The following is an 18,920-nucleotide window of genomic DNA, read 5'->3' as shown; positions in this document are numbered from 1 at the left end:
AAATTTTTCTCTCTCAGAATTTTAAATATGTCATGCCACTGCCTTCTCGCCTCCATGGTGGCCGCTGAGTAGTCACAACTTAGTCTTATGTTGTTTCCTTTGTATGTAATGAATTGCTTTTCTCTTGCTGTTTTCAGAACTTGCTCCTCTTCAGTATTTGAGAGTCTGATCAGAATTTGTCTTGGAGTGGGTTTATTTGGATTTATTCTATTTGGAGTTTGCTGGGCATTTATGCTTTGTGTATTTATATTGTGTAGAAGGTTGGGGAAGTTTTCCCCAACAATTTCTTTGAATACACAGTCTAGACCTTTACCCTTCTCTTCCCCTTCTGGGACACCAATGAGTCTTTTTTTAATTATTATTTTGAAATAAATTCAAACTCACAGGAACAGTTGCAAAAACAATGCAAACCCCATACATAGAAGACCAACATACCCCGACCCCCCCTCCTCCGGTACCCCAATCCACCAACTTTAACTTCCTGTCACACCAGCATTTCTTTCTTTCCCTTCCTCCCTCCCTCCCTCCCTCCCTATCATCCATCATCTGTTGCTCTGTCTTCTGAACATATGAGAGGAAGCTGCACACATCCTTGAACAAATGATATAATTCACATATACATTTCCCATGAACAAGAACATTCTTTGATGTAATCACATGAAGCGCAGCTAAGAAGTTCAAGAAATTCAACATTGTTACAAAGCTTACATTCTATGTTTCCTTTTTTTTTTTCTTATGTCCTAACTGTGTCCCTTTGAGCCTCCTCTCCTCCATCCTCAGATCCCATCCAGGATCATCCTTGGCATTTAATTGTCATTATCTATTTAGACTGTCTTTTTTTTTTTTTTTTTTTTCAATTGTGGAAACATATATACAGCCTAAATCTTCCCATTCTAACCCCTCCCAAGCATTCCATTAGTGGGATTAATCACATTCAGAATGTGCAATGCCATCACCTTCCCACCATCCATTACTAGAAATTTCCCTTCACCCCAAACAGAAACCCTACACTCATTTCTTAGCTCCCCGTTGCCCCTTCCCCCACTTTTCATAACCCATACTCTACTTTTCATCTCTATGATCATATTCTCTGATACTTTCTTTGTGTTTACTGTGGGACTTAACATCCTAAATCTATAACAATCTTGTTTTTCTTTGATACCAATTTAACTTCAGTAGGACATGTAAACTATGTTCCTATACTCCTCCATTCCCCAACCTTTATGTAGTTCTTGTCAGAAATTACCTATTTTACATTGAGTCCAAAACCACTGATTTATCATTACAGTTTATGTATTTTAGATCCTGTAGGAAGTAAATAGTGGAATTACAAATCAAGAATACAGTAGTATTCGTATTTATATTTACTATGTGCTCTTTACTGGAAATCTTTACTTCTTCATGTGGTTTCAGTTAATTGTTTAGTGTCCCTTCCTTTCAGCCTGTTCAACTCCCTTTAGTGTTTCTTATAGGACTGATCTCCTGGTGATGAAGTCACTCAGATTTTTATTATCTGGGAATGTTTTCATCTCCCCCTCATTTTTAACCTCCAGGTGTTTGTGAATTTTCTGAGTCACTGATGGATATGGACTTCTATTTGTATTCCATTGTAGTCAGAGAATGTGCTTTGAATAAATTCAATTTTTTTAAAATTTATTGAGGCTTGTTTTATGTCCCAGCTTATGGTCTATTCTGGAGAAAATTCTGTGATCACTAGAGAAGAATGTGTGTCCTGGTGATTTGAGATGTAATGTTCTATGTATATCTTGTTAAATTTCTCTATATCTCACTCTCCTTTCTTTCCTTCTCTGTTGGTAGGTCTCCCTTTAGTATCTGAAGTAGGGCAGGTCTTTTATTAGCAAAATCTCTCAGCATATATTTGTCTGTGAAAAATTTAAGCTCTCCCTCAAATTTGAAGGAGAGTTTTGCTGGACAAAGTATTCTTGGTTGGAAATTTTTCTCTCTCAAGATTTTAAATATGTCATGCTACTGCCTTCTCACCTCCATGGTGGCCGCTGAGTAGTCACTACTTAGTCTTATGTTGTTTCCTTTGTATGTGGTGAATTGTTTCTCTTTTGCTGCTTTCAGAACTTGCTCCTTCTCTTCCATATTTGTCAGTCTGATCAGAATATGTCTTGGAGTGGGTTTATTTGGATTTATTCTATTTAGAGTTCACTAGGCATTTAAGCTTTATGTATTTCTATTGTGTAGAAGGTTTGGGAAGTTTTCCCCAACAATTTCTTTGAATACTCTTTCTAGACCTTTACCCTTCTCTTCCCCTTCTGGGAGACCAGTGAGTCTTAAATTTGGACATTTTATTTTATCTATCATATCCCTGAGATCCATTTTGATTTTTTCAATTTTTTTCCCCATTCTTTCTTTTGTTCTTTCATTTTCCATTCTGTGGTCCTCAAGGACACTGAGTCATTGTTCAACTTCCTCTAATCTTGTACTATAGTATCCAGAATCTTTTTAATTTGGCCAACAGTTTCTTTTATTTCCATAAGATCATCTGTGTTTTTATTTACTCTTGCAATTTCTTCTTTTTGCTTTTCTAGGGTCTTCTTCATGTCGTTTATATCCTGTGCCATGCTCTCATTGTTTTTCTTTAGTTCTTTGATTAATTGCGCCAAGTACTGTGTCTCTTCTGATCTTTTGATTTGGATGTTTGGGTTTGGGTTCTCCATATTGTCTGGTTTCATCATATGCTTCAAATTTTTCTGTTGTTTTTGGCTTCTTGGCATTTGCTTTACTTGATAGGGTTCTTTCAGGATATGAAAAATCCCCGTCTCTAATGTGTCAGGTCTACAGCTTGGTGGCGTACACTTTCTTTAGCCAGCAGATGGTGTCCGTGTCACCTATTCCCCTCAAGTCAGTTCTCCCCAACTTTGTCTTTGTGGTGTATGGGGATCTGATTCTTGTGGGGTTCAATTGGTGCACCAACTTTGGGTGTGTTGTTGGTGCTGTCCGCCCTGAATGTGGGGCATGTGTCTGGGTGGTTAGGGAGGCAGGGCAGCTTTAATAATCAGACCTCCCATGTGTTCCCGGAGATTTAAGGCTGTTGCAAGAGTCTAAGCCTTCATTTCAGTCTCACCACAGATTATCTCTGCTGCTGACCCATAAGTCCTTGGTATTGGCATAGGGTCCCTGGGATTTCTGAGCAGGTCTCACTTCTCAGCTGTGCTCTTCCAGGACCTCTGCTGAGGGAAGGCTGTGCCAGGTCACATGTGCATGCCAGCCCACCAGGGAAGCCCTGGGCCACTGGAACGTGTAGGGGCGATCTCAGCCTGCTGTAAAGATGGTTGAATGGGGCATGTTAATTTCCCCCTTTTCGCACAGCTCCGCCTTCCCAGCTCCAGGACAATTAGCTGTGGGTGCACTAAAGGCCACTGTGCACGGCTGATATTGTGGCATGTGCAGTGCTGTGGGAGACACTCCCTGTCACACTGGGATTCTTGGCGCAGCTCTGGGCTATGGCTCCGGCCCCAGGCAGGAGCGTCCCCAGCCTGCCAGGAAGATGGCTGCAAGGGGCATGCTTTCTCCTTTGGCTCCCCTCTGTCCCCCTGGCCCTGAGACAATCAGCAGCGGGTGTGGGAAGGGCTGTCCTCTAGCCAGACACCAAGGCATTGGCACAGCCAGCTCTTTCTGCACTTAACTGCGTGGTTCTCGCTGCCATATCCACAGCAGCTTCTGGGTTTTTTTTTTTATTTTTTTTTAAATGCCAACCCATGGTTTCCCCACACCACAGCGCAGCCGTGGGACTTTCAGCTGGCTTACTCACTCGTTTCAGAATGCGGACTCCCGGTTTCGCCAAATGCACAGTCCCTGTGGATTTAGCAGACCTTGTCCGACTGATGCATCACTGGAACTGGTGTTCTGGGTCACTTTCTGGCTTTTATCTAGTATTTTTCATGGAAGTGTTTTTTTGCCCTGTCTCACCTAGCTGCCATCTTTGGTTCTGTGCTAACACATTTGTCTTTTTATCAGTGGTAATTATTATTATTATCATGCCCTTTTTAGGCACAAAAGGGGAAACAGTGCATCTAGATTTATGCACAGTTAAGAATCAACTGTAAATATTCAGACTGTTGCATTTAAAAATTACAGATTAAAAGTGACTCTCAAAAGAAAATCAATTTTTTTCAAAAATGAAATATAGTTTATAGAAAACTGGAGTGATGGTTAATTCAAATACAAAAATTCATATACAAAAAATCCTACTTTCTTATTCCAAACTATGAAGTTCACACAGTTGATTCTACCACACAACTTTCTATACTATAATTATACCACCAGAGTAAAATACTAATAAAACACTTCAATTAACAAACTGAGGTCCACTTCTTGACAACTGCATTAAAACTGCAGCATTTAAGGAGGGTTGAGAAATACCATTCCTAAGCATGGTTTCCTTCTTCCTGTTCTTGTGTCCCACAGTTATTACTGGGTCATCCGTTGCCCATTTGGAACATCACTGAAAGTTAGTTCTCCACTTAATTGTGTGCTGTCAGCTGTTAGCCCATTTGAAGAGAAACTGCAAGGTTCACTGTTGCAGGGATTTTCACCATAAGCACTATCATATGCTGCTTCATAACCCAAATCATATTTTTCTTCCTTAACAGCCATCTTCATTGCATCCTCTTGGGCAAGCTATAAGTCAAATGTATATTGCACCTCCTGAATGTCTGAGTTTCTTTCAGTGCCTTTCAGTTGATCCCAGGAGTCCTTCAGCTTAATGTAATAATGAACTTTGTCCTGGGCTCTAGGAAACTGAGCCCACCTTGCACTGGATGATGGCATAACACAGCAGAGAGTGTCTATATCTGGGATCTTATGGGGTTGAAGCCCAAATTCTAGGTTCTTAACATTTACTCCAAAAACTTCTTTACTAAAAATTTCATAAATACATTTTCCATTAAACACTGCTATCCGTGGCTGATATTTCTGTAATTTCTGCACCAGAATACATCCTCCTTCATGAAATTCTTTACTGGAAAGATCCTTGCTGCCTGGCATTGTCCTTTCCACCATGTTGGTAATCCAATACCATACTTCCCAGGTAAAGTGTGGTCATCCGTATGATTCAATTGGACCTCACTCAGCCCTGACATAAACAAACACTTCAGAAATGGTTTCCAGGTCCAGAGTGATGATGCCTTTTGTAAGCAGCCATCAGTCCTGGGTTTATGCCAATAATCACAATGTCCAGATGGAAGGTCCAAATATCCGCACCACCACCCCGCCCCATTCTGCGCAGTGCTTGCTTCTCTCCTTTAATATATGGAAGATCATTTTTTTAAGTCTTTATCTGGCATATACACAGTTTGATCTTCTTCATCAGTGTTTTCTGGATTTTTATCCACTTTCCTTGGATGGCCTATCATTGCCTATTTCTTTGTCTTGTAACCTTTTGTTATGCACTGTACGTTTTAATATTTAAAAATGTTAACTCTTAGAATTAGTCTCTGAGCTGTCTATTTCATGAGTTTGCATCCTCTAATGATATGACAGAGATTTTCTTGAGTACCAGGAGCTAACAAAATCAAACCAATGCAGAAAAGCTCTTCTCACTGTTTTTGCAAATTGCCTGTCCACTGGCCCGTGTTCTTCAGATTTCAGCCTTCCTATCAAGAAGGTCAAGTTAGGGGGAATGCAAAGCGCTAGAGGCCTCCTTGTCTTCTCTGAACCTGTGTCTTGACCTGGGCTGATGCTTGCTAACAGCCTTAGGAGTTTCCTCCCCTACTCCCCATGAGACAGACCTCCCTCTCTCACTTGCTCCAGCACAGGACTTACAGCAGGTATGCCTTTTTCCCTAGGTCCCTGGGCCAGTTTGAATGTATTGTGTCCCCCAAAACACCATTATCTTTGATGCAGTCTTGTGTGGGCAGACGTATTAGTGTTAATTAGATTGTAATTCTTTCGAGTTTTTCCATGGAGATGTGACCCACCCAACTGTAGATGATAACTCTGATTGGATGATTTCCATGGAGGTGTGGCCCCACCCATTCAGCGTGGGCCTTGACTAGTTTACTAGAGCACTATATAAGCTCAGACAGAAGGAGTGGGCTTGCTACAGCCAAGAGAGACACTTTGAAGAATGCACAGGAGCTGAGACAGACATTTTGAAGATGGCCATTGGAAGCTGATGCAGACATTTTGGAGAATGCCATTTTGAAATGCATCCTGGGAGCAAGCAGATGCCAGCCACGTGCCTTCTCAGCTAACAGAGGTTTTCCAGACACCATTGGCCATCCTCCAGTGAAGGTACCTGATTGCTGATGTGTTACTTTGGACCTTTATGGCCTTAAGACTGTAACTGTGTAACCAAATAACCCCACTTTTATAAAAGCCAATCCATTTCTGGTGTTTTGCATTCTGGCAGCATTCGCAAACAGGAACGGTCCCCCAACTCAATTGTTTCTTAATCTTGTTTTCACTGTCCCAAGCTGCTTTTGCCTGGAGGGTAAATTCTTGGAGCATGGGCAAGCCAAAGAGGAGTTTCTTAGGATAGTCTTTCCCAGTCAGAAGCCAGCCAGGAGCCTGTAAAGGGAATGCTGCTTGACTCTGCACTGTCTTGGGGAGTGGGTGAGGAAGAGACCACAAGGGTGTCAGGAGCTTCTCCTATGGCTCTTTGAAGCTCTTTGGAACTTGCCCCCAAAATGCAGTCCATTCACTTTTCAGTCATTTTGAGAAAGGATGTTATCTTTAAGACTCATCTTCTGCTTTTGCCTGTGGCAGGTTGGAATAGTGTCCTCCCTCAGAGCTGAGCTCTCAGCTGTCTGAAGTAGCTCAGCAAAAGCACTGATCTGTGATTGGAATACACACCCTCAGATTTGGGGGAATTAGATCTTCATAGCCTACCCTGCACTGACAAGCTATACCAGGAGATGAAGTTTTGGATGTAACTGCTTTCTGTTGCCAGGCTGGGGGATGGGTGATGGTAGCCACTGCATGGAAACTGAAATTCACCAGTATTTACCACAATTTACCAGCCTCTTCCTCCTGCTTTTCTCTGCACAGTGTTCTACTAGACCCCAAGTTTCAAAATAGTTGATCCAGAAAGCTCCTGCCAGTTTAATAGTTGTTCTGGTGGAGGGACTGATTCCTGAAGTTTCCTACTCCACCATTCTCACACAATCCTCTCCCTCATAGTGCTTTTAAAGGTTCATTGATGTGGTGTTGACAGTTTTTGCTAGTCGTTCAAAGATTCTGTGGGAAAACAGTACTCTGGAACATCTTACACCACAATCTTGATTGATTGGATGACCCCTAATTTTAAAGGGAATAAGATTCTACAGTGTTAGAGGCCAATTTGTAGCATTTAATTGTCAGAGAACAAGACTTTGGGGATATTATAAGACCTGGATTCTGCACTGGCTTTGCTACCTGGAGACTCAAACCATCAAGGTGCCCTTCCATTCAGAGTGGTGCTAATGAAGGTCAAGAAAGAGAAGAAATCCTGCTCCCAGACCATTTCAGAGTCTGTGCAATAAGACACTTCTGTCATGTCGAGGTTTGTTCCTCGGGCCCAGGATGCATGGTGGAAGTGTACAGTACTTATTAACTGGCAGAATACCTATTCTGGCATCTTAACACGTTTATTGAGACACATTTTGTCAGGAAGATGCCAAGTGGATGATTCTAGAACTATTCAACAAATGAACATAATAGATTGAAAGTAAACATGGAATTTATTCAAGAAGGACTTTGACAGATTGTTGCTACCATCAAAGACCTAAGAGAAGAAGGGGCATTTTCTCCCACCTTCCTCTTCAGCTGGTATGTTTGGTTGTTGTACAAGCTATGGAGAGTGAGATTAGAATATGGCAAACTTAGTGTGGGTTGTTAATCATGGCTGTATTCCAAATGTGTTGTCTTCACTGGTATAGTTGAACAAGGCTATTGGCATCTAGTAGGCAGCTCTTCCTTCAGCAAATCCTGTTTGCTCATCTGTTAGTAGAGATGATCAGAAGAAACTGATCCTCATTTGGGAGACACTACGTGTACTTTGATTGTCTTGTCTTAGAGTTAGGTCAACAATATTTACCTTTGACTACAGATACATGCATGTCAGATTGTGGGATATAAATGTTGTGAAAGCTTAAGGGCTAATAAGTTAGTGAGTTTCTCGAGTTTCAGAGGTCTGAGAACAAGAAGAGATATTCCGTGTGATATATACTGCTCACTAAAAGAAAAAGGAACCAAAGTTGGTGAGAATGTTTAGATTATGGAGGCTGCATGTACCTCACCCATGTATTGTATGTCTCGATGCCAGTAATCATTTGCTCCAGGCCACTTCAATTTGACTGTTTCTTACACCAATTTAGCTGTCAGCAAGATGCTTTTGTGGTGAAGGGCAAGTTCTGGGACTACGAGCCAGATACAAGTATCCTGGTTCAGTACTTCAGTCTGCCAACTGATAGACTGAGCACAGCCTGGCTCTACACAGCACCAGGAAGGGTTGGGGTAGCGTCCTGCAAGAGGGCCACGAGCGCTTTCTAACATTTTTAAGTTCAATTTTCTTGATTCAGAGCTTGCCCCAGTACTGCAACCCTTTAACTATTTAACTCTTCCTGCTTACTAGTTGTTCAAATTCTTTGGGGCAATACACGGGAAGCAGCGTAGCCTGCCTCCTGGTTGACCAGAAGTCTGCCTTTCTTCTTTGAGCCTATGTGAATATCCTGTGTCTCATTAAACTAGGCATGATTTTTGCTAGAATCCATTTTTGTGATATTTCTGAAGTGATGATTTTCTAATGCCCTCATCTTTTCCATGTATTATGTTGCAGTCTATTATGAGAAGTTTTACTTATTCTTTCTCCCTACCTCCCTACCTCCTATTTCCTCCCCTTTCTCCCCTTCCTTCTTTCTCCCATTCAATCATTATTTGTTCATCATTTCCTGGATTGATTGAGGAACTGTTGCTTTCAGTATTGACTTTTTTTATTTAGAGCAGTTACGGTTTTACAGAAAAATATGCAGAAAGTAGTTTCCATATTCCCTCCTCTCACTCATTTTACATTTTCATGCTCAAATTTTTACACATGTCCACTGGAGCCCTTTCAAAATGTCTTCTGTGTACTGCTGGTATGTCGGTCATTTTTGGAATGTTTCTTACCTTCCAACACAAGATCATATTCCAGGTTCACCTCATAACTTCCTTGGCACAGCCCTGGAATGAGCCATTTCTCCAAAAATCCTTGGTTCCTTTTAGTGTATTCACATCTGTGATCAAGCTGTGCTTGTTGCTACAAAGTTGTCTTTGTTTCTAATCCTTCTCAGCAAACAGAACTTTGAAACTTATGTATATGTGTATAAGAAAAACACGCATCTATGCCTACATTTATCTATCTAGCAATAAATAAAAAACTGGGAGCTCATACTGAAACCTCCAACTGTAGGCTTCATTCTAGTCTTCCTGTTTTCCATATTTGGAACTTCCTTTTACAGCATTGAAAAATCTATGAGAATGAGATTAAGTTTAACTTTCACACAGGAGAGGTGTGCCTGGCAGGGTGGGGCAGTTAAGGAATTGGCCAAAGGTTAAAAAGACAAACTGTAGTCCACGGTCAGTCCCCCTGTTTATCCGCCCACTATCTACTATCCTTGCAAGGTGGAGACTCCTGGAAGAGGTTCCCAAAATAGCTTCATAACTTGTTACCAAACTAGGCCAGACTGGCTCTAAGGAGGCCTGGGCTTAACCATTATAGTCAAGGATGGAGATTGGTCCAACCCTTCCAAATGTTGCAAATTCACTCGGGAGACTTTTTTCAAATGTTCCCAGTTTGGGCGGGCTGCATGTTTCAAATTTGCACGGGCTAGTTAGGCTTGTGGAATAGAATGTAACCTCTGGAGTATCAGCCACTGGAGAAACAGGGGAGGGACTTGCGGTTAGGTGTAGGGAATAAATACTGCTGGGTCTATTGTTCTATGTGCCAACCCCCACATTTGGTTGGGCGCCCGTTTTTGCAAGATCATCAATAAATTCTTTTCTTCTCCACAATCGGGTGAGCATTTATTCCTTTAGGAATAGTGCTTATTTCTCACACTACCACTTTTTATCCACTGTATATTTACTTCTTGGCTCTGTACTAGACCCACAGAAAATATGTTCATCCTCTGTAATATGTACCATTTGGGAAAATTCTCCTATACGAGAGTTCAGTAAAGTGTATGAGAGCCATAATCCAAAGAATGAGAAGGGAAAAAATGAAAGTATTTTATGGTATGAACTGGTATAGAATTAGTTGTAAGTAGTATGTGATACATTCTCTCTATATATTGGAAATTGAAAGGATCTAGTAAAAAATAGAAAGCAGTAGAAACAATAAAGCCAATAGCAAAGATAAAATGGAATAAAAAATAGTCAATTAATTCAACAGCAGGCAGAGAAGTGGGAAAAGGGGTGGGGGGAGAAACATTAAACAACTGGGAAGATGTTCGATTTACATCAAAACATACCCAAAGCTCCATTAACTGTAAAAATCTAAAATTCTATGTTCAATAAAACCACAAATGGACCAACATTAAAGATAAAGACATAGGCATCTGACAACTAAAAGAATGAAAAAGAAATATCCTCCAAACCCCAATAATAAAGAGCTGGAATGACTATTTTGGAATCAGATAAAATAGATGTTTGGGTCCTGCCCAGTTATTGCAGAGCTTGAACAGGGGCCACAGTGAGACCAAAAAACACACCAGGCACAGAAGTGGACGTGGGTTTATTGGGACTCACAAACAGAAGTTTTCCAGTATAGCCAGCCAGACATTTAGCACTCTGCAAAGAGAACAGAAGTGCATGAGGCAATATATGATTTCAGAAGAAAGACATTCCATATAGTCTCAGGAATCAGGTCTCTAGTATAATAATTAAAGGGGCCTAAGACCTGATGTTTTACTAAGATTAGTGCTTAAGACTAAGATACAATCAGTGCTGCTTTTTTTTTTACATCCATAATTACATTCTCCCCTCTCTGGGGAGATTGTTTACTTTCTTGACCTTTGTCCTTGGCTAAAGCAGGTTTGTTAATGGGCTTTTAGGAGGGGGCCCAGGTATGGGGTCACCAAGTAGACTTCAGAAGAAGGAATATTATAATGGAAAAAGAACAACAATCCATGGTGATAAAGGGGTTAATTCATCAATAGATAGAACAGTCTGGAATCTGTATACAACTGACAACAGAACTGCAGAGTATGTGAAGCATAAACTGATTAACCAAACGGAGAAATAGAGCAACAATTATTGTTGAAGACTGCCACACATATGCCTGAGTAATTGATAGGACAAGTGGCAAAAAGTCAGTATTGTTCTAGAAGTCCTGCACAACACAATCAACCGACTTAACCTAATTGACACTTGTAGAACATTCTAATCATCCAGAGCAGAATATACGTTCTTTCCAGTTATACCTGGAACATTCCAAAGATTGACCATATTCTGAGCAATAAACTAAATGTAAACAAAATTGAAACAATTGAGATCACATATAGTTTGCTCTCTGAATACAATGGAATTAAACTAGAAATCAATAACAAAGAAAAAATATAATACTTTGAATTAAATAAGATATGTTTTAATATTCTGTAGGTCAAAGCCATCAAAAGGGTGTTTAGAAAACGTTTGAAATTAAATGACAATGAAAACTTAACATTAAAATTGGTGGGATTCGCCTAAAGCAGTGCTTATTACTAAGTGGGGTTTATCACAATAATGCAAATTTGGTTAAAAATGTGAAATTAATACATGTAAATCACTACGTGAAAATACTAAAGAAGAAAAACTGTATGATCATTTCAGTGGTTGGAGAAAAAGCATTTGACAAAACTGAACATCCATTCATTATAAAACCTCTCAGAAACTAGGTGTGCTGGTTTGAATCTATTATGTCCCCCACAAAAGTCATGTTCTTTAATGCAGTCTTGTAGGAGCAGACTTAACTAGTCTTTTGATTAGGGTGGAACCTTTTGACTGAGTCTTTCCATGGAGATGTGATTCACTCAACTGCGGATGAAACCTTTGATTGAATTATTTCCATGGAGACGTGGACCCTGCCCATTCACAGTTCACTGGGGTAATTAAGAGCACTCCGGAACCAACAAGGCACTGACACTTGGAGATGCAGACAGAAGGACGTTTGGAGATGTTAAGCTAAGAAGGAAGCCCAGAGTTTGCTCCAGAGAAGCTAAGGAGAGACCCCCAGATGCTTAGAGAGAAATGCCCTGGGAGAACAAGCAAGGATGCACAGGAGCTGAGAGAGAGAAGCTAAAAGAGACAGAAGCCCAGAGACATTTTGGAGAAAGCCATTTTGAAACCAGAACCCAGGAGCAAAGGACCAGCAGATGCCAGCCACGTGCCTTCCCAGCTGACAGAGGTGTTCTGGATGCCATTGGCCTTTCTTCAGTGAAGGTATCCTCTTGTTGATGCCTTAGTTTGGACACTTTTATGGCCTTAAAACTGTAAATTTGTAACCTAATAAATCCCTTTTATAAAAGCCAATGCATTTCTGGTATTTTGCATAATGGCAGCATCAGCAAACCGGAATCCCAGGTATAAAAGGGAACTTCTTCAACCTGATAAAAGGGCATCCAGAGAAACCCTAGATCTAATTTCACAATTAAGGTAAACCCTTGAATGCTCTCCCTGAGAGATCTGGCATAAGGCTCCATCCTCTTCTATTTCCAATTAACATTGTTCTGGAGCTACTATCTAATGTCATGAGGTAAGAAAGAAAAAAAGGCATAAAGATTTGAACGGAATAAACCAAAACCATCTTTCTTCAGGGAACAGATCATAATGTGTTTATAAACTCCCAAGGAATTTACAAAAAAGCTACTAGAAATCAATGAGTTAAGCAATATTGTAAAATATGTGATCAATACTCAAAAACCTTCTGTTTTGGTTTGCTAGAGCTGCCAAAATGCAATATACCAGAAATAGACTGGCTTTTAACAATAGGGATTTCTTAGCTTACAAATTGCAATTATACAGCTGTGAAAATGTCCAAATTAAGGCATCAACAGGAGAATACCCTCTCTGAAGAAAGGCTGTTGGCATCTGGGACACCACTGACACGCGGGAAGTCACATGGCTGACATCTGCTGGTCCTGAGCTCCCTGGTTTTGTTGCTTTCAGCTTCTGGCTTCAGGGGCTTTTTCTCTCTCTTTGTTTCTGTTGGTTTCATCTCTCTTATCTTCTCATAAAGGACTCCGGTAAAAGAATTGAGACCCACCTTGAATGGGCTGGGTCACATCTCAACTGACATAACCTAACCAAAAGTTCCCACCCATGATAGGTTTGCCCCCACAGGAATGGATTTAAAAGAACATGGGCTTTTTTGGGTTACATGACAACCAGCACACCTTCTTTCAAAGAAAAAGCAACAGGCAATTGGTGATTCACATTGCAAAAGGATACCATTTAAAATAGCATCAAAGCATGAGAAAGGGATAAATAAAACCCCAGATGAGAAGACACCCCTTTGTAAAATGGGAACTTGATGTCAGCTACCAGAACATTTCCTCATCTGATCCTATATGTGTGTCCCCTTTCCACCACGGCAGAGCTCCCTCCTATTTTTTGAGTGGGATGCTGCCCAGTTCACGAATCACTCCAAAAACCTGTGTGATCCTAAATTTAAATTTGTTGAAAACTTTTTTCTTTTCTTATCTGTGTACATTGAGAACATCAGTGATGGTAAGAGAAAGACACCTTTGACTGATCTGCTGGAGAAAGGGTTTATGAGTTATTTGGTTAGGTCAGAACCTTAAACTGACTCTAAGTGAGAGATTCATCACAGGGGCAAATTAAGGCCCCAAAAGAGGGAGCGTTTGCCTGCCTGAGGAGGGCAGTACGCTGTGGGGCCATATCTCAGCAGGGAGTGTGTCTAAGATTCTGGTTTCCTTGTGAACCCCGGGTGATGCAGGCTGCTTCTCTGAGCTGATCAAATGCTTGTCTTTCTTCCCTTTTGATTCCTTTATAGAATATTGCTGCCATACAACTCCAGTTCCTTTTTCATGTATTTAATAATGGTCTTTCCTTGTCTGAGTGTGTAAAGAAAATATGAGGAGATGCAGAGAGATGATCCTGCAGCCTTATCCGGAACAGCTGAGCCCTGGAGGACATCAGGCCCTCGTGGGCCACTGTGGCCGGGCCTGGGCGCCCTGCGGCTCTGTGACCGGGGGATGGCTCCATTGGAATCTGAGTCTGGAATTCCCTGCGCCCACCTGAGACCCCGTGTCTGTGGCCCCGAGAAAGAAGTAGGAAGGTTCCCCTGAGCTGCTAGAAGATGCCAGCGTCTTCACCGGTAGGCGTGGAGGCAGTTCTGCTAAATGCAATCGGCCCGGGGTGCAAGCAAGGCTCCAGGACTGGGAGGTGCGGGAGAAGCCGGGAGGCCTCAACGCCTGCCTGTCACTCAGTCCTCAAGGGGTGGGGCCAGAGGCGCCGTCCAATCAGGGGCGCCGGGGGCGGGGCGCCGCGCCGCCGATCCCCGAGGGCGCTTCGGCAACTCCCGGGCGCGCTCGGCGTTGGTCCCCGTCCCCCGACCCCGCGGGCCGCCCCGGCCGCTCTGCCCAGCCGCGTCGCGCTGTCCCCTGCACGGGCCGCCGAGCGGCGATGGTGAGTGCGCGGGGCCGGGGGTCCCGGGCCTGGGGTGGGGAGCGCGGGAACCGGCTGTGGGCGCGCGAGCCCGGGTCCCCTCCGCGCCCCAGGCCGGGGTCTCGGGCCCCGCTCGGCCTGCAGCCCCCGCCGCCCGCAGGGTGGGGCCGGGACCCCCCGCGTCTCCCGGGGCCCTGGGGTGAGCACCGGAGGCTCAGGGACCCCTCGGAGAGTGGGGTCCGCGATCGGGAGGGGCTCCCAGGGCCCGCGGAGGGTGAGCTCGGCGGGGTGGTGGGCGGGGGTCCCCAGCCCCCCTTCTCCCCAGGCTCTCCCCGAGACTCCCAGCTGCAGGGGGAGCCGGGCCTCAGCCTTGTTCCCGCGCTACCGTGCAGGCAGCTGCAGTGTTTGCACCGCCTGTCAGTTTTCCAGGGTGCAGTAGATGGCTCCTCTCAAAGGATTTACTGTTCTTCCTGACGATTTTTGCGTGAGCGGAAAGCAGACAATAACCACTTGCCACCCCCTTGGTGTAAAATCCTGGGGCCACTCCTTCCTGCACCTTCCCCGGGCACGGGCGTCTTTAGGGGAGCCGTGTGGGGTTGGGGCCCCGCTTTGGGCGCAGCACTGCTGGCGCTGCCCTTTCAGCCCACGCCCCGGTCTTTTCCTGGTCCTGTTTCCAGGACGCCCAGCGCTGCCATCCTTCTTGGAGACTCTAGTGAATTCCAGCCCCGGGGGCATCTCTCCACCAGGTGACAGCCTGGGGGTGGGGGTGGGAATCTGGGGGCGCCGCCGGCTGCTCTGGGCTCGGCTATACCCTTTGTCTAAAAACATAACCCGTTGATGCCCTCTGGGGGTTTTCTTGCCCAAACCCAGTTTTCCTTCCTTAGAGACTCGTTGTTGGTTTCCTCCTCTGATCTATAGGAAGCTGGTATTGGGGGGTGGGTGGTGGGTGGGATGGAAATAGTTTCCATTCCACTGGGTTCTCACACTAGTGGAGGGAGGAAGAAGTAACCGAAAAGGCAAGGAAAAAAAAACCAAGCAGTGAGGCGGTGTAAAATCCTGCAAAGCCAAATGCACTTCAGACCCAGGGCGGGGGCGCCGTCGGTGTAGACCAGGAGGGGTGTCAGGGAGCGGGTCTCTGGGCATGTGGGGGAAGGCCTCCCGCGGGGGGATGGATGGAGAGGACAGAGTGGGACATGTTCAGCGCCCCCACACCCGTGGCTTGTCACCGGGGCAGGATTTATTCACTGAATGAGCCTCAGTTTTTCAGAAAATGCCAAATATATTTAACTAGTAGCGGTTGAAAGCAAGGCAAAATATTTCCAGAGATGCCGAAGAGAGGTGAATTCCAGAAAAAGAGATATCCCGGTATCATATTGCACCTGTTAAAAATTCTTTACCTTTTTCTTTCCACGCAGTTTCTCAGGTATGCGCTTTTCTCTTGGGTGAAAAGATATGGAATTCCAGGGAAGCTGTGGGGGAAAGGAATCTCAGGGAAAAAAAAGAAAAGCCTTCTATTATGCCTTACAGAAAAAAAAGAAAACAATTCCACCCCCCACCCCCTAAAATAAGTGTGGTGAATAAATTGGGGAATTTCAAAAGATTTCTGAAAATATTACTTCTTTTTCATTGCAGAGCGGTGAATTTGCATATGGGTAATTCTGTTTACTGTTATCTGGACTTTGGAGATTAATTACTATGTGATGAGATTTGCAATGCCTAGAGTTGTTCAGTTGCTGGTTTGCAAAAACAATGTATTGCCCTGAAATAATAATTGACAGCTTTAAATGCTGGAAGGAATAGATACTGTGTTGTTTTTCTTGTTGAACAATAAAAAGTGCCTTGCAGTTTTCTCCCCTCCTTTATGCATAAACAGTGGGTTGATTGATTTTGCTAGATCCTTCAAATGCCGGGTTTGTCTCATTTAAAACTCAGTGGTGACCAGAGCGGTGACAAACCTTGACTGGGGAGCAGAGACCCGAGGCCCCACTCCAAGCTGAGGCCAATCTTGAGGCTGCAAAGGGAGATAAATAAAGACCAGGGGCTTCTCCCTGGGAAGGCCCCCTCTGCAGGGGTCCCAGCCTGCCCCTCCCACCCCCCAGCCTTCCTTCTGAAAGAAGCTGGAGATGATACGCAGATGGGATTGGAATGATATCCTTTTTGAGGTTGTCCTTGTAGTTTCCTTGTGGCTGTTTCTAGACGAGAAGGGTTGCATTTTGCTCCCAGTAATGGTACACACTTAGAGAAAGCTTCCTTTGGGTTTGTGAATTTAAGAGTTCTTTGGGATCAGGATCTTCAATCGATCCCAGCTGAAAAGTTTCCTCACTGCAGGATTGGAGCCTGGAGGAGGGGGTGTTTCCACACTGCCAGGGGAGAGGAGGGTGGGGAGCTCCCCGAATTAAGTCCTGGGGCTGCTCTGGTCCCCCACGTTCCATCCCCAGGAGTCCCACTCCAGGGTTGTCATCTCAGGGGTGAGAGTCTGGATCCTACACTGGGGCGTGTGTTTCACCTGCAGAAGGTGGGTTTGCTTCGTCACCTCTGGGTGAAGCAGGTGGCTTATCTGAGCTGATTCAAATGTACTCTTTTTTCCTTTCTGAAATATTGCTGAAATATGTAACTGTTGCTTCCCTAAGGGTAATTATATTGCCCTTGTGAGAAACAAGCACTATTCCTAAAAAGCAATAAACGCTCACCCGATGGTGGAGAAGAAAAGAATTTATTCACAATTTTGCAAGAACGGGCACCCAACCAAAATGTGGGGGGGTTGGCACGCAGAACAATAGACCCAGCAGTATTTATTCCCTACACCTTAGCACAAGTCCCTCCCCTGTTTCTCCATTGGCTGGATACTTCAGAGGTTACATTCTATTGGACAAGCCTAACTAGCCCTGGCAAATTTGAAACATGCAGCCCACCCAAATTGGAAACATTTGCAAAAAAAAGACTCCTGTACAAACTTGGAACATTCAAAACAAGTCTCCACCTCTCTTTCCTTTGTTCTTGAACTGCACAGCCAGTCTGAGCTAGTTTGGTAACAACTTATGAAGCTGTTTAAGGAACATCTACCCCCTCCCCACCAGTCTCCACCTTGCAAAGACAGTGGGCAGATAAACAGGAGGACCGGCCACCGATTATAGTTTGGCTTCTTGACCCTCTGCCATTCCCCTGAGCTGCCCCCACCCTGTGTGAAAGCTAAACTTAATCTAATTCTCACAACCTGAGTGTGTGAGACTTTTATTTTCTTGGTGAAGATCTAGGTGGACTGAAACATAAGATGTGAGGAACACAAGAGCATTCTGTAATCAGGGAAATTTTTGTTCCTTTTTGTTGAGAGAACTTCAAGATATGAATTCGGTTTATTTAAGTTCTCAGGTCCATTTTTCATTTTTCTAGATCCGTTTGTGTACTTGTGCATGCCCAAGAAAATTTGTTACTTAAAAGGCTGTACTATTTGGAAGACCCTTGAATTTCCATTTTTAACTACGAGATGAAAATCCTTGAATATCCTAATACATTTAACAGAATATGCCCACAACCCTGATGCTTCAAATATGCTAGCCATTTATGAATATATTCTGATGTCTCAGAAAGACAGGAAATACAAACTGTGATGCCACTTGTCATTTTAGTTACAAAAATATAGGAAAAATCTTTCTTTTATGCTTTGCATTTTCATAAATGTTAGACATAGTTTCGGTAACCATTCTAATTTTTGTTGTTATTGTTGTTGAATTTTATTTTGAAATAAATTCAAACTTACAGGAACAGTTGCAAAAACAATACCAACCCCATACACAGAACTCCAGCATACCCTGAGCCCCCTCCTCTGATACCCCAGATCCACCAACTTTAACATCCTGTCACTCTACCATATCTTTCTTTCCCTCCCTCCCTATCTGTCATCCATCATCCATCATCTATTGCTCTGTCTTCTGAACCTGTGAGAGTAAGCTGCACACATCCTTGAACAAACCATATAATTCACATATACAATTCCCATGAACAACATTCTTTTATGCAATCACGTTAAGCACAGCTAAAAAGTTTAAGAAATTCAACATTGATACAAAGCTTACATTCTATATTTCATTTTTTTCTTATGTCCCAACTGTGTCCCTTTGAGCCTCCTCTCCTCCATCCTCAGATCCCATCCAGGATCATCCTTGGCATTTAATTGTCCTTATCTATTTAGACTGTCTTTTTTTTTTTTTTTTCAATTGTGGAAACATACACAGCCTAAATCTTCCCCTTCCAGCCCCTCCCTAGCATTCCATTAGTGGGATTAATCACATTTAGAATGTTGTAATGCTATCACCTTCCCACCATCA

At 43.3% G+C, this 18,920-nt stretch overlaps 1 protein-coding gene and 1 pseudogene across 1 annotated transcript in view; one reads left to right on the top strand and one right to left on the bottom strand.

Moving 5' to 3' along the window:
• Positions 1 to 4,440: 4,440 nt before the first annotated feature.
• LOC119520528 lies at positions 4,441 to 5,188 on the bottom strand (annotated as a pseudogene).
• A 2,317-nt stretch (positions 5,189 to 7,505) lies between these two features.
• The window catches only part of LOC119520352 (zinc finger protein 57-like), a 29,595-nt gene continuing 18,180 nt past the window's right edge, over positions 7,506 to 18,920 (top strand). Inside the window, exons 1-4 of the mRNA XM_037818149.1 lie at positions 7,506 to 7,513; positions 8,328 to 8,386; positions 14,418 to 14,616; positions 14,659 to 14,869. Coding sequence (XP_037674077.1) covers positions 7,506 to 7,513; positions 8,328 to 8,386; positions 14,418 to 14,616; positions 14,659 to 14,869 — 477 coding nt within the window. The remainder of the gene's footprint in view (positions 7,514 to 8,327; positions 8,387 to 14,417; positions 14,617 to 14,658; positions 14,870 to 18,920) is intronic.

The sequence above is a fragment of the Choloepus didactylus genome, chromosome 25 (assembly GCF_015220235.1).
Source record: "Choloepus didactylus isolate mChoDid1 chromosome 25, mChoDid1.pri, whole genome shotgun sequence".
NCBI classification, from domain to species: Eukaryota; Metazoa; Chordata; class Mammalia; order Pilosa; family Megalonychidae; genus Choloepus; species Choloepus didactylus.
Note: the sequence above shows the minus strand (reverse complement) of the source record. Positions and strands in the feature narration are given on the sequence as shown.